We start from the raw sequence: 14,866 nt of genomic DNA, 5'->3' as shown, positions 1-14,866 counted from the left end.
TAGGACACTCACCACATTCCTGAAGAAGAAAGCTGTCATTTTCTACGGATCATATTACTATAGAAAATAGGTTACTCATGACACCTTCAATACAGGCTGCACCTTTGATTTGTTGCAACGCATTAGTAGCTAACTTAGAATTTGCACCACACATACACACACACACACACACATTTATTTTCCTTGCAGGTTGCGGACTGACCCACTTTGGTCGAATACTATAAAATTTCTAGTGACCCATTCTTATGCTGGGATTGTTCTGTTTAAAAAGTCCGTTAATTTCTTTGATGGAACGCGTAAGAAAACTTTTCGATTTTTTAACTTTTTGTCTATTTCCGAGCACTGTAATGACCGTACTTTGTTTGGAGCATTCCAAATCGTCACTGAGGTAATAATTCAGGGTTCTTTGTAGATTAGACTTTATTGGATGGTCGTTTCAAGTAAATTTAAAATGTGTGTTTCGTAATCGTAATTTCCACCTCAGATTACTTCGGTTTAAGAAAACGGATGAGTCGGGGAGAGATCATTTTACTATTTCAGAGAACATTTTTGATCAAAATAATAATAAAAAAAAGTCAGGAAAAACTTTTATTCTTCATTTAATGAATGTGAACCACAAACATCGAATTGTTGCACTTTTATTGTTTCCAGTGTTGCCAATTGACATATCAAAGTTAACGAAACTTCGCTAATTTCAAGAGGCTGTAGTTAATTCATGAAGCATTGGTCGAGAATGCTATTTGGTGTGTGTTAGTTCAATTTTACATGAATATCTGAGAACATTTCAGAATTTAAAAAATGGTGTTTTCGAGAAAATGGCGCTCAAAAATGGCGATTTTTGAAAATTTGACAATTTCTCGAATTTTTTGCGACGAAACTGTTGCAGACAGAAGCAATACAATTTTTATTTCGGAAAGCGCGTAAGTAGGTCTTACCAACCGTGAAAACAGAATTTTAAAATTCAAACCGGAAGTGCTCGAAAAGTATTCGCAAACTTCGACTTTTCAGATAAACTGACGTTCATTTATTAATTTATGTACAGTCCGCAGCAAAAAAACCTGCAACATGAGCATGTAAGTTATTCGTGAAACTACGGCTAACAGCCCAGGGAATCGACATAACTTCTAAGTCGCACGAATTACGCCAGGAGAAACCTCAGCGTCCTCCCCTGCACACTTATTCTGGAGCAAAAGGCTTCGTCGTTTCACAATTGCTGCGGACTGTACAAACAGATATGCATGCGCAAACCAAACTATAATAAAATATAGTTTATTTATATCCCTCTACATACCACAACAAGGATTATAACTACCTGTCTCCATAGCTGAATGGTGGGGCTCCGAAGTTGACTACTTTCCATGCCTTCTACAATTCATAAATTGGACTCCCCATCTTTGACAGCCCATTACTTGACGGGAAAATTTTTTTACGACACAACATTAAAATATGGGTCTCTCAAAAACATATCTAGTTGATACAAAAAAGTTTCAACAATATCCGAGATGGTGATGGTACATGCTCTGCCTGAATTGAAATGGAAGGCACCACAGGAAAATACACTAGAGAATATCAAAAAAATTAGTGCAAACATCCAGGAGCAAACGAGATACGAGTCACTCGGAATGCGCATTATTCGTTTCTTTTAAGTTAAGCATACAAAATATTGATTAGTAGGTTCCTTTCCTTTTCTTTCCTTCTTATGTATATTAAACTTCCTATGTACTCTCAAATTAATGATTTAGTACGAACTCTCATATGTAGTACATTATTCCCCTTTAATTATTTTCACCTAACAACTTTTATTATTGTATTATTGTACGAACATTTATACACGCTGAAATCCCTGTTTTTGCCGTGAGAAGAATACGGTTGGTGCAAATGATATTTCTACCCCCATGTGTGTTATTTCCAAAGCCCCAAAAATTAAAACTTCAATAGTTGGTTAATCGAAATATAACTAATGTCATATGTATAATGTTAAAGCTTTAATATATATTTTGCATAATGTACTGTAAATAAACTGTTGGTGTAGTGTGTATATAGTAGAGAAATACTTCAGTCAAAATATAAACGCATCCATAAATAAAATGAAGAATACAATATGTGAAAGATGTAAATACAAATTAACTGTACTGTTGTATTGATAATAAATTAATAATAATATTAATGTCAATTATTTAATAGTTTTATTGCAAACAATGTAATAATTGTATTGAATGTTCATAGTCCCAACGATCACTTATACTTGCTTTTTATTAAACTGGAGAACGAATACTGGCTTAGGTTCGGCCACTTTTTATGTGTCAAATTATAATTTGACGGCATATTTAATTTTATTCAATAAATTCTGTGGTTCGCCACTTTTATAGTAGAATAAATACATTTAAAAAATAAATAAATCACTAAATTTAAAATTCAATAAAATAAAATAAATGTTATTGGAAATCATGATTGTATGACTATTATTGATATTTTTCTTCCAAACATGACCACCTTAGGGAGACTGGAAGCATCAACGCAGATTTGACTCTAGGTCAATGCCTGCCAGCTTTTGTAGAAACGTAACGATAAGAATCTCTGAAGAGAAGGAAGACGGAAGAAACGAGGAAAAAATTTACAATTTATCACTTACTTTTGTTCCCTGGAAAAAAAATTAAACTTATTAAATTCATGTATGTAGAAAACTATGTTTAGAGTTCCTGATATAATCGTTTTTATCAGATTTCCAGGAATTTACTGAAATGACATTCAGGTACGAAACTTCTTATGTACTCTCAATATAGTACGACATCTCATGCATAGTACATTATTCTCCCCTTTAATTACAATAATATAAATTAAGATAGGTGAAAGTATTATTGTACAAATATTTATCCTTCACACATTACATAAAGGAAAAAACGAAAGATCAATAAGCGAAGATGAATAGAAGACAGATCCTAACCTTCCAAACCTAACATAATAAGATATGTACAGAATGGAGATAAAACAACAAATGGATAAGAGATACCTGCACAGCGAACACACTATATATGAAGCCAAACAAGTTCATTTTATCTAAGAATAACAATCTAAAATATTTCTTCTCAAGGACAGCAAATGAGGCAAAGTTCATGCATCTCTCCGACAATCACTTCTTGTTGAGATAAAAAATTGAGACAAGGCACTTGTAGCCGAAAGCATTAAAAGGCACTTGTAAAAAAAAAAAAAAAAAACACGCAAGGACAAACAGAACAGAAAATAAATCGTACGACTACTATAGTAAATATGCATTGACTCTTCTAGGTAGTCACACGGATAATGTACCATGCCATCCTGCTATATACAACAGCATGATTAATTGGCAGGACTAGTACTATTCTTGCTACTCAGGCACAATTACGATACTTTTCCTTGCATTAACGGTTACTTAAAAACATTACAATACATGGTGGGTAAACTACAGATCTTACTATTCCTGTTCACAATCCCTTCCCCTTATGATCTGTTAATGACATGTATGACGATGCGAGGCCGGTTTAATCGAGGTTTCAAATAGCAGGTAAATAGCCAGTATCTTACATTTAGTTGAATTGCTTACCGACTTACTCGTAACTACCCTACCCTACGATCAACCCTAGTTGAGTTTCTCTGTCCTCTGTTACAAATTAAGATTCTGCTGTAATACCAGAGAAACTACTCATTTCATCTACCGCACCAGATTGCGTGATTGCTATTTTACTTCAGACACCTCATCCGGAATAATAACAATTATCTTTACACCCGCGATACTTGAAACTATTTCCAATTATATCCGCATTATTCAGTACTTGGGAATCTGCAATCAACTGATTTTCATTCATACAACTTACATTTAAACATTACAACTACATTCTTTTCATCAAAATCTAAATTCTTATCTACAAATACATCCATTGAATTTTTGTTCATATAAATAGACGATAACAGATTCTCTATTCTGTCTCTTGTATCCTTCAAATATTTAATTCAGAACTAACTTCTTATATTTCATTAGAGACAGCTTTAAGATTATTTATAACATTCATTTGCAATTGAGATTCCATTTCTTCATGTCTTATTTCAGTTCTCACCGCGAAGATTTCAGATGTTAATTCCATTCGTATTTTCGATATCGACACCTTTAATGAGGAAAGCTCAAGAGAACATTTCTGAGGTTATGTGCGATACCACTTTCACTCGCACCTCTTCAATATGAAGTTTTTATGGTTTTAATTATTGTAGTCTGAAAGATAGCACAAACCCAAATCTAGCGCTGTATTCCGTATCTGTTCGATTTCTATTTGTGACATTTTCAAACATCTCGTGTGATAATAGTCAAGACCATTCTCAAAGCCAATAAACTGCGTGTCTTCATAGTTTCCTCGTTCACAACAAACATGAACCTCTAATTCACGGTCTTCCATATCAAAATTAACTTTTTTTTAAAATAAATAATCTCGCTTGTTACACATGTCAGAACAAAACAAAAAGAAGAAAAAATGTAACTTCATTTGCTTTACACACCTCATAGAATTCCCTACAAACATCTTATTCAATATAAATTGATCCTATGGCGACTATTGAATTAAACTAAATAAATCTTAACGCTGGATCGCCACTTTTATGTCAATTATTTAATTATATTGCAAATACTGTAATAATTATATTCAATGTTCCTAGTCCCAACGACCATTATTTAATTTTATTCAATAAATTCTGGCTAAGCGTCGCCACTTTTATAGTAATAAAGTATTAAATAAATAAATGAATCACTAGATTTAAAATTCGATCAATTAAATGCTATATATTGGCAATTCATGACTGTATGACTACTATTGATGAATGCATATTTCCTTCTGAGACTCCATTTGTTTGGTCCCAATACTAGACTGCATTAGTGCCTGAAAAGGCAATGTGGTCATTACCGCTATTTACGCACGAACACCATCCAGTACACGGCCACCTTAGTGGACTGAAAGGAAAGATTTGATTCGAGATCAATGTCTGCCAACTTTTGTAAAAACTTTAATTTTTGACGAAGAGGAGGAGGAGAAAAAAAAATAGAATTTATTACTCACGTTTGTGCTCTGGAAAAAAAAAAATTCAGGTATGCAATAGACTACCTTTAAGGTTACTTTTACAATCTATTTTATCGGATCTCCAGGAACTTGGTAAAGTGATATCCCAGCTACGAAACTTCCTATGTATTTTCAATTAATAATGTAGTACGAAATCTCATGCATAGTACATTTTTCTCCCCTTTAATTACTTTTACATATCTTCGGTTATAATATTCCATTAGCGTTCCTATTAAATGATAAATATTTTTATATCGACATACTGATTTCAGGTATTTCAAAAAAAATAAATAAATAAATAAATAAATCCTATGGTGACGTATTGAATTAAATAAATCTTAATGCTGGATCGCCACTTTTATGTCAATTATTTAATTATATTGCAAATACTGTAATAATTATATTCAATGTTCCTAGTCCCAACGACCAATATTTAATTTTATTCAATAAATTCTGGCTAAGCGTCGCCACTTTTATAGTAATAAAATATTAAATAAATAAATCGCTAGATTTAAAATTCGATCAATTAAAAGCTATATATTGGCAATTCATGACTGTATGACTACTATTGATGAATGCATATTTCCTTCCGAGACTCCATTTGTTTGGTCCCAATACTAGACTGCATTAGTGCCTGAAAAGGCAATGTGGTCATTACCGCTATTCACGCACGAACACCATCCAGTACACGGCCACCTTAGTGGACTGAAAGGAAAGATTTGATCAAATTTGATTAATTTCTGACGAAGAGGAGAAAAAAAGTAGAATTTATTACTCACGTTTGTGCTCTGGAAAAAAAAAAAAAATCAGGTATGTAATAGACTACCTTTAAGGTTACTTTTACAATCTATTTTATCGGATCTCCAGGAACTTGGTGAAGTGACATCCCAGCTACGGAACTTCCTATGTATTCTCAATTAATAATGTAGTAGGAAATCTCATGCATAGTACATTTTTCTTCCCTTTAATTACTTTTACATATCTTCGGTTATAATATTCCATTAGCGTTCCTATTAAATGATATTTTTATATCGAGATATTTCTTTTATTCCTTTCAGGTATTAAAAAAAATAAATTAAAAATAAGTTTGGAAATCTAGAATGCCCAGATACCAAGGAAATTTGTGGTATAACCTTTCAATAAGAAGAAATTCACATCTTTGTCCTCACAAATTAAGTCATGAAGAAACAATGTTTGACGGGAAATAATATTTTATATATATATATATATATATACGAATGCTCAATTTGTAACATCTCGAGGGTAGGCTCCTACCATAGATCATCATTCCAGCAACGTCATCTAGGAATTTGGAAACAATCCTATACTTTAATCAAGAGCCAACTACTTTTCTGTTTACAATTATCATAGTAGATTTATTTTTCCATCAAAAGTGACAAACCGGTGCAGGAAACTTTCCTGGTTATTTCTAACTCAGAACTACGCACCTCCAGACTGCGATTCTCGCTAGTCCATTAATCTGTTTCGCTTTACCGATTGCACAGAGCCCTCAAACGGCAGTGGTGTAGTGCATGCCAAACTCGTCTGTAATGGCACGAACCCATTCCCGACGGTCCTCTTCCGCAGTGTTCTTGAGAAGCTCATCAGAACATAATGTTTGGTGCCCACGGGTCTCAATTTGCAATGCTGGTCATTGAAATGAGATATTAAAAACTAATGGAGAAAGATGTGTCCATTCGCCATTCCTGACCCAAACTTTTTTTTTTTTTTTTTTCGCCATGCAATGGACAGTGTTCCAGATTGAATTCGTTAAGAAAAATCATTGGCAATTATGTATTTCATGATGCAATTTCATATGACATTACTTTTCATTAACCAACTGCCTCCTGACTGGGCACCCCAGTCTGCGTCGTTAGACGCGTGAGTTAGTCCACCCCTATGTTGTGTTACCGAGGTGAGTTTTCCACCAAACGTGGATAAAGTGGATAAATCATGTGCAAAAGCCTATTATGTATACACATTGAACCATGTGGAGTTCACCAAAATAGTATGTAGAAAGAATTATCTTTTTTCATGGGTAAGAAAAGAATCAAGTATTTTATCTGCCTTTTCAAGTTCAAATTTTGGATCATTCAAATTTGATTCTTATTACCTTTAAACGTTTTACTAAACTGCGCTGTGTTTCATATCGTTTAGGCAGTTCTATTACAAGTCCTATTACAAATAAACTCACCTTTTCTCTGAAGCCTTCTGCTACTTTCCGAGCATCATCCACATATTTGTCATAATGTCCTTCGCCTTTTGAAAGAAATAACAACAGATGACTCCTGATTTCCCCGCCGAAGATCTTGGAAGCTGTGTCATGATTAAATTCAACAACCAGCGGTAATGACTGAGCCTGGACAAATTTCGTTACACTTTCTTCGGTGATTTCACCAGACAAATCATTTCGGCCTTCATCAAACTGGAAGAAAGAAAATTCTTACAATACCATTCATGTATATCCACGTACTACTATTACATGCATTAAACTTAACTATAAATAAAATGTATAGGCACATATGACCACAGTTTTGTTAAGTTTTATTTATTTGTACAGATGACAAGATTGCGAAGTAATTTTGTTATTTACAAGTGACGTCAGATATACAGTAATGTCAGACCTACTGCTTTCACGTAAAATTATTTGTATGTACATAAGTTTTTTGAAGAAATAAGTTGAACCTAATCAAATTTGTGTTAAAACAATAGTGTACATATATACTTCAAAACGTTTTGCGTTTAACATATATATATATATATATATATATATATATATATATATATATATATATATATATATATATAAAATCTATTTACCATTGGACCAAACAAACTAGCCAGATGGCTGCAAACGTAACTGTCTTACATGAAGAAAAAAAAATAACTTTCTCCATTGACACACCCTTCATAAGTCACGTCACTGATACGGGCGGGAAATTAAAAAATACACTTATTTTCAAATGATTGTAGATAAAGACTAATAGGAGCAGACTCACGGAACTTGAAGTTTTACGCAGAATAGACAAGTTTCAAAGTATGTGGGGTTTACGCACATCCAATGAACTCAACGGAAGGGAAAGGGAATAAAACTGTTTCCTCCCTTCTTCCTCATACTCGACGCACACCAAATATACACTGAGATGCTCTTTCAAATGTTTGCAACAATATATAATAACAATGTAATCGTATGATACACAGTTTGATGAGAATACCCCTCACATGTAAAGTCCATAGACGCCACTAGGTATACGCGGGAAATTACAAGATTTTCAAATAATGTGGATCAGGTTCTAGTAGGTGAAGATTAACGGAACTTGCAGAAACATTTTAAGCGAAACAGAAGAAAGTGAGTTCTAAATAAAACAGATGCAAATACATAGATTTAATGCCAAAAAACCTACTACTAATAAGGCTTTTCTATGTCAATGGAAGGTGGACTCTATAATGTAATCTCGAAGTCACGCGCCTTCCAATATTAAGAGAAATATTATATTTGTTTAAATGGACGCTTATTCCGGTACACGAATGAGAAACAACCGAACACAAATTTTAGTTATTTTAACAATCTGCAACATGATCAAAGTTTATGAGGTTTGGCAACACAGCGGAACTTTCAATGCACGATTTTACCTCCTGTTTGTGTGTTCTGGCTTGGCTCTTTCTAGCGTCTGCCACTCTCAAGAATAGCCTTTTAAATGAATGGCCTTACGAACAATATAATTACACTTCCCCGGACTGAAAGTCTTTTGGTTTTCGGCTTTCTAACTGCGGGGAGAAAATACAGTGGGGCCTTTACGCTCTGTGCTGATCACGGAAGGAAATGGAAGGAAAAGACTAATCATTGTTTGCTTAGCTACGTTCATATAAAAATTATGATGCAAAAAATAAAATACTTTCTTATCGCACTTTACGATTTCGGAATTCACTAATGCCAGACTATTATTTCGCACGCATTTACAGAAAAGAATTTATATTATTATTGCGCTACGCTACATTTTAAATTGATATATATCTGAAATGTTACTATGAAAGCATGCATCCAAATCCACACAAACATGTGTTACACTTGTAAATTTAGTAAATAGTTCTAATATACCAATACAAAGAGAACAGTAAAATTTCGAGAAATAAAATTTCAAGTATTACAAAGATACGTAAACATTGTTGTTACCAACCGGAAATTCAGAATTGTCGCCGATTTGAATCAATCATGTACGATAAGTTTAAAGCGGCGAACACTCCCGAGGAATGATGTAAATTCGGTCCACAATGCCCTACGAAACTTCACGCATATTTTCGAGCTTCCTCATGATGCATGATCAAAAAACAACGCGTCTTCGACACGAGATACCAGGGTTCAATCTCCGGTAAGAGCACGTGTGATTCAAATTCTACGTTAATAAGTATGTGTCTTGGTGCTACATATGAATAGTCAAATGAATTACCGTATATTATGGACTATAAGACGCACCTTAAGTTTTAAGCATTTAAAAAAAGAAAAAAAATCGTAACACCTTTATTATAAGATGACGGGGCGAGAGAGAGGTGTTAGCATGCTTGCGAATCCCCGCAACTCATGTTCGTCGCATCGGTGCACTGTTGCTGCCAACTGAATCCAATGTTGCCAGATAGGTTTCCAGCGGCATCGAATATATGGTCATTTCTATATTAATTTCGAGTATAAGACGCACCTGAATTTTAGAGGCAATTTCTCGAAGAAAAAATTGAGTCATAGTCCGTAAAATTCGGTACCAATTTGGCATAGAAATGACCGAAATCGAATGCATATTTGAATTTCAATGCAGAATTAACATATCATCCTATTTTACAGGTTAATATTATAAATGTAAAAGAAATGAAGCTAATTAATTTTCACATTTACTTATTTTCCATGATGATATTTATAGAAACTTTTTTTTAAAAAATTTAACAAAGAAATGGGTTGCCAATATCAATTATTTTTCACTTTCTGAATAGCTTGGATTCTGTGTTAATCAAAGTATTTAATATAATGTACAATAAATCCGTACGTAACTGGATATATAGATGAATTATGCCATGACAAATTCGTTGTTCTTTTCCTTAATATTTATGCTTGTAATCGGAATTTCAAGAATGCCTCCAACCACTCGAGACCCCAAAGACGGAGAGAAGGCCGATTTCGCCGCTACTGCTGATGTGATTTCTCTCTTGTAGAACTCGGGAACAGCCACTGGTCAATAGCAAGGTCTTCCGACTAAGATAGTTTGTACCATCAACCTTACATGTAAGTTCCGGAACACTTCATATTTAAAAGGTTAATCAAAGAATGCTTTTAAAAAAATCAAGAATTCAACATTAATACGTCTACAGTGTAGGGTTTTCTTTATAGAAATTCAATACTTTATATACAATTTTTCCAGTATCGGACAGAATTACTTCGAGTGAATTTTTCTGAGTTTCCATTAGCCCCTTCAAATCGCAAAAATTTCAATAATCGTATACAATTATTAAACAAAACAAATAGACTGTCTATTGACATTTACTGCTTTTATATTCTAGTAATCCTGTCTGTACATCAATGGATTTTATTTGATTTGATTTGAGTTTAGGGTCTCTTCCACCAGCGAGGCTACAAGAGACGTGGGCCTACAGTTTAACTTGGGATTCTAATCACATGAGCTTTAGCCAGGAACAGAACGCTGGTCTCCCGTGCCAAAGGCGCGTATGCTATGTACATAGCCATAAGGGAGCTCTACAGCAATGAAGAAGACAACTTATATTTCCCATAAACACTCCTTTACCCAATAACGCCACACAACAGCAGAGATTCCATAAACGCAGTGACTAACCTGATATGTAGTCCATACTCTTAGTCCTTTAGACATTTTTTTTCTAATACTACAAATAAGCTCTTGAGCGAGATTACATGCTTACCTTCTTGAAAAGCACTACTTTATCGCCATCAACATCGTAAGCAGAATAAACTTCTTCATTGGAAGTAATTCCAAATGGATGATCATCGATACCACGAGCAGCATTTAAGTAGTTCTGAGCTGCTTCTGAATCTTGGTCCTAGAAAAGACATACAAAATTACCCATTTATATCCTTTATTATTTATTAGTCCTGCCATGCTTACGATATTTCCAGTATCTCATAGTGAATTTTATATTTTCAAATAAATTTAGAAGGATTGAGTCATGCATCGCCATTATTATACTTATAGAATTCATGAAGTATTTGGTAGCTATGTGTGTTTACCTATCATAAATTTACTGGAAATAATCATTCATATTTTGACAGATTCAGTTTTCCAGTTACAAAAAATATTTAGTTAAAAAAAAAAAAAAAAACTCAGAATAACTTGAAATATCATACTTGAAATTTAATACCAAAGTAAAATTATTTAAGAATGTTCTGTCATATGACAAATACAAGCTTAATAGTTATATCCAATAGAAACAATTTGTGAAGAACTTTTCTCTCCTTTTAACACTTCTTTAAACACGAGGAGTGCTCACCACACTCCGTATAAGTGTCAACACACTGTCAGTTGTTATGTTCATAGCACAATGAAAGAACTTATTTATACTGTAAGAACTACTGGAGAACTTAATGGAACTACATGGTAATAATTACTGTGGCGGGAATATAAACAAGAGTTCTCTTGGCCCTTTCCATCCAATTACAGTCATTAACAAGACTTACCAGGAGTCATTTTCGATCAGACTAGAACGTGAATTTACACTAGATATATTGATATTCAATGCCATTTATTGTTTCTCGACTTTTTGTTGTAGTTTTACGTGTATTTGATAGCAATGAGAGTAATTGCTGATAAAAGAAAATGTGCAATACGAAAGGAGTATGCATTCACATATACTTTGTATTGATAGCTGCTACTGAATAATCCAGATGTAGTTAAGTACACACAAAGTAATGTCTCCCGATTTGGTCTTGGTAAATAAACAGACCCTGATTACATAAACGAAAAATCGCTTTGTGAATCTAAATATTTTTAAAATTAGATACTAAACACGAAATTCTGCAGTACGGAATGAATTTATACCTTGAAGAATCCAATGATTGCCACATCATTATCTTCAATGAAAGCCTTAGCATCATCCACAGATTCCAAATTCTTTGCCGGAGGTCCAGTCTTCTTAATTAACCAATTAACAATATCATCTGCAGTACGTCCTCCTAAATTTGAAAGACAAAATTTCAAGTAATATTCTACATATTATATACTTTACGAGCTTTTAATATATAAACGTGTTGGTTGGAGTAACTGGCACAGCCAACCGGAAAAAAAAAAAACCTGGTTCGATTCTCGAATCAGTGCAAATTTTTACTCTATTAAAGTTTTCATTGTACTTCGAACTCGGGACACAGAATTATACTTTAACTATAAGAAATCATATACGTGTTTGTGTGTATGTTTTATTTATAATCTATTGTTAGAGCTTCTGAAAGGCTAAAGTTTTAAATAAAAAAAAAAATACTGAAATTTTAACCACCTGTAAGTCCTTCCCTGAAACAGTTTTTTCAATCAGAAAACCAGAGCGTAGAACATGTATTTTCCAGCGAGTAAGGTGCCAAAGCAATAAGCAAAGAACCAATTGACACCACATCCATCTACAGTCCTGTTGAAAATGTGAGTTCGAATAGACTGAAGAAAGGATTCCAAAAGAACGTAATGAAGGTGAAAAGAACATACTTTAATTATATAAAATAATTCAAGAAGACCGCAGTCACACATACCCTATTATGGTTTATATTATGTTATTTGATCGTCACGGTAAACAATTATATCGTCCTGAAAGTGTCACGAGCTTCCTTCACAATTCGTGGATAGACAACATAGGTTTACGATCTGTGTAACTTCCGCACGCCTGAAATTAATTTTTTCAACAGTAACATTAATTCCTTTTGTAAACCTTAACCTGAGAACAATGAAGAAAAAATTCATTTAGAAGGTATGTAAATTCGTGTTAAGCTTAAGCTAACAGTGTTGCAACGCCACGCGTTGTGCAACGTTATTATTGTAATACATTTTGCAAACCTTATGAATCAAATCAAGACGAGGGTAGCAAAACAATTTGCCACTTTTTTGGCCATTTCCTGATTTTTCGCTCTGGCAGTTGGTTACACGGAGATCTATATGCTGGAAAAACCTGCACAAATGTACACATCACGTTTTGCCATCTTCGTATAGATATAATTATGTTCGTGGTTTATTTGGACTTTGATATTGCAATGCAGAACATGATGATTAAATTCTGAGGACTGCTTTATTAGAGATCGAGGACACCTAAAGCATTTAGAGAAGCTATAATTAATGAAAAATAATGCTTTTAGTGGAAATTACATATAATTTCTGGAGATCAATAAGTAGTTTGAAAAGAAAAAAAAAATGTTTGCAAATTAGGTTCATTCTGAATTACTAACATACATATGACCAATTTGTGTGTATTATACGGCAATAAAACTATACAAGTAGTTGTTATTCTTTATAATAATAATAATAAAAAAAAATCATAACCAGTGTATGGAACAGACCCTAGTAGCTCTACACGGTTGCCGAGTTTGAAACAATTTGATGCCGGAGTGAGAGAAGTGCAACCAGATTTAGAACGTCTTTGAACAGTTTTGCTTATAAGTGGCTTTCGCAATGTCAGATGAAAAGGAAGTGTAATCTTTATATAATAGTTACTGGAACAGAAGTAGTGACGAACTAAGGGTAGTTTGGCGTGACCTTGCGAAATATCAAACATGACATTTCCAATAGTGCGAAGAGGAAGCTAGTGCTGTCAGTTACAGATTCCATGAAATCCAATGAATAGATCAGTCTTCAATGTACTTTTCCCAGTTTATTTATTCTGTAGCCAATTTTACCAGGTTTGTGATCAACTTGTGTCTGATACTCATCATAAAGCTGCACGTACACACGTATTAATTATCAAGTTGAAATTCCTTTAATAATGCAACAACTGTCTACATTTAAACTCAAATTTCACTAAATACAGCAAGTATGGAACGTTAAAGAGTAAGCTGGTAGGAGTAATTGGAAGTATTAGTCAAGCTATTAAAAGTAAAAACCGCACACTACAACCTCAAATACAGGCGTCCTCTAGAATAACCTGTATCACTTTGGCAATATATAAGTGTGTTAGAAATAAGCAGAAGATGCGGACAATAAAGAAAAGAGTACCCAATAGAAATAAATTTAATCTAATTAATTATAATGGACGACATTGTGTATCACTGCAAATGTTCAACAAGCTCCCTCATGAATCAATAGATCAATACTTATAAACCTCGTCTCCTTCCCAAACCTGATTCCTCATATGGATCAAATTCTACATCCAAGTCTCATATAGCCTCCGTGCTAAAAAGGGGCCGACTTCAATCACTAAATATTGAAAGGCGTTGCAATCAATTATCCCCTCTCCTTCAAAAAAAAAAAAGAAAAGAAAAAGAAAAAGAAATAGTGGCCTCAATTAACTCGTTAATCTCAATATGAGATCCCATGCTTCATACTGGAAACTTAACTAGCTCACTAAACCCAACCTTCAGAGAAAGGAAGAAGCGTTAAATACAAATGAAATCTAGTTTCCGTATACAACGGAATTTGCCAGCTTTTCTTCTCAGGATTGGGAAGTGCAGTACACAAAAAGTCACGTATTACAAGTGCTGAACACAAACACGCAGCAACCAACACTGTCAAAACACGTTTACACACAAACAGCACTAATTTTTTAAAGTGTTGAAAGTTCCACATCACACAAACGGTGGTGACAAT

General features: G+C 33.8%; 1 protein-coding gene across 3 annotated transcripts in view; it reads right to left on the bottom strand.

The window, feature by feature from the left end:
- Nucleotides 1-14,866, bottom strand: part of Pdi (protein disulfide isomerase) — a 75,255-nt gene that overhangs the window by 21,729 nt on the left and 38,660 nt on the right. For all 3 annotated transcript variants that reach the window (XM_081751311.1, XM_081751312.1, XM_081751313.1), the window contains exons 3-5: nucleotides 12,131-12,264; nucleotides 10,998-11,135; nucleotides 7,273-7,503 (exon numbers count right to left, since the gene is read on the bottom strand). In XM_081751311.1, coding sequence (XP_081607437.1) covers nucleotides 7,273-7,503; nucleotides 10,998-11,135; nucleotides 12,131-12,264 — 503 coding nt within the window. The remainder of the gene's footprint in view (nucleotides 1-7,272; nucleotides 7,504-10,997; nucleotides 11,136-12,130; nucleotides 12,265-14,866) is intronic.

The sequence above is a fragment of the Thermobia domestica genome, chromosome 3 (genome assembly GCF_964235325.1).
Source record: "Thermobia domestica chromosome 3, izTheDome1.hap1.1, whole genome shotgun sequence".
In the NCBI taxonomy this organism is placed as follows: domain Eukaryota; kingdom Metazoa; phylum Arthropoda; class Insecta; order Zygentoma; family Lepismatidae; genus Thermobia; species Thermobia domestica.
The sequence above is the reverse complement of the archived record's forward strand: the minus strand, read 5'-3'. Positions and strand labels throughout refer to the sequence as shown.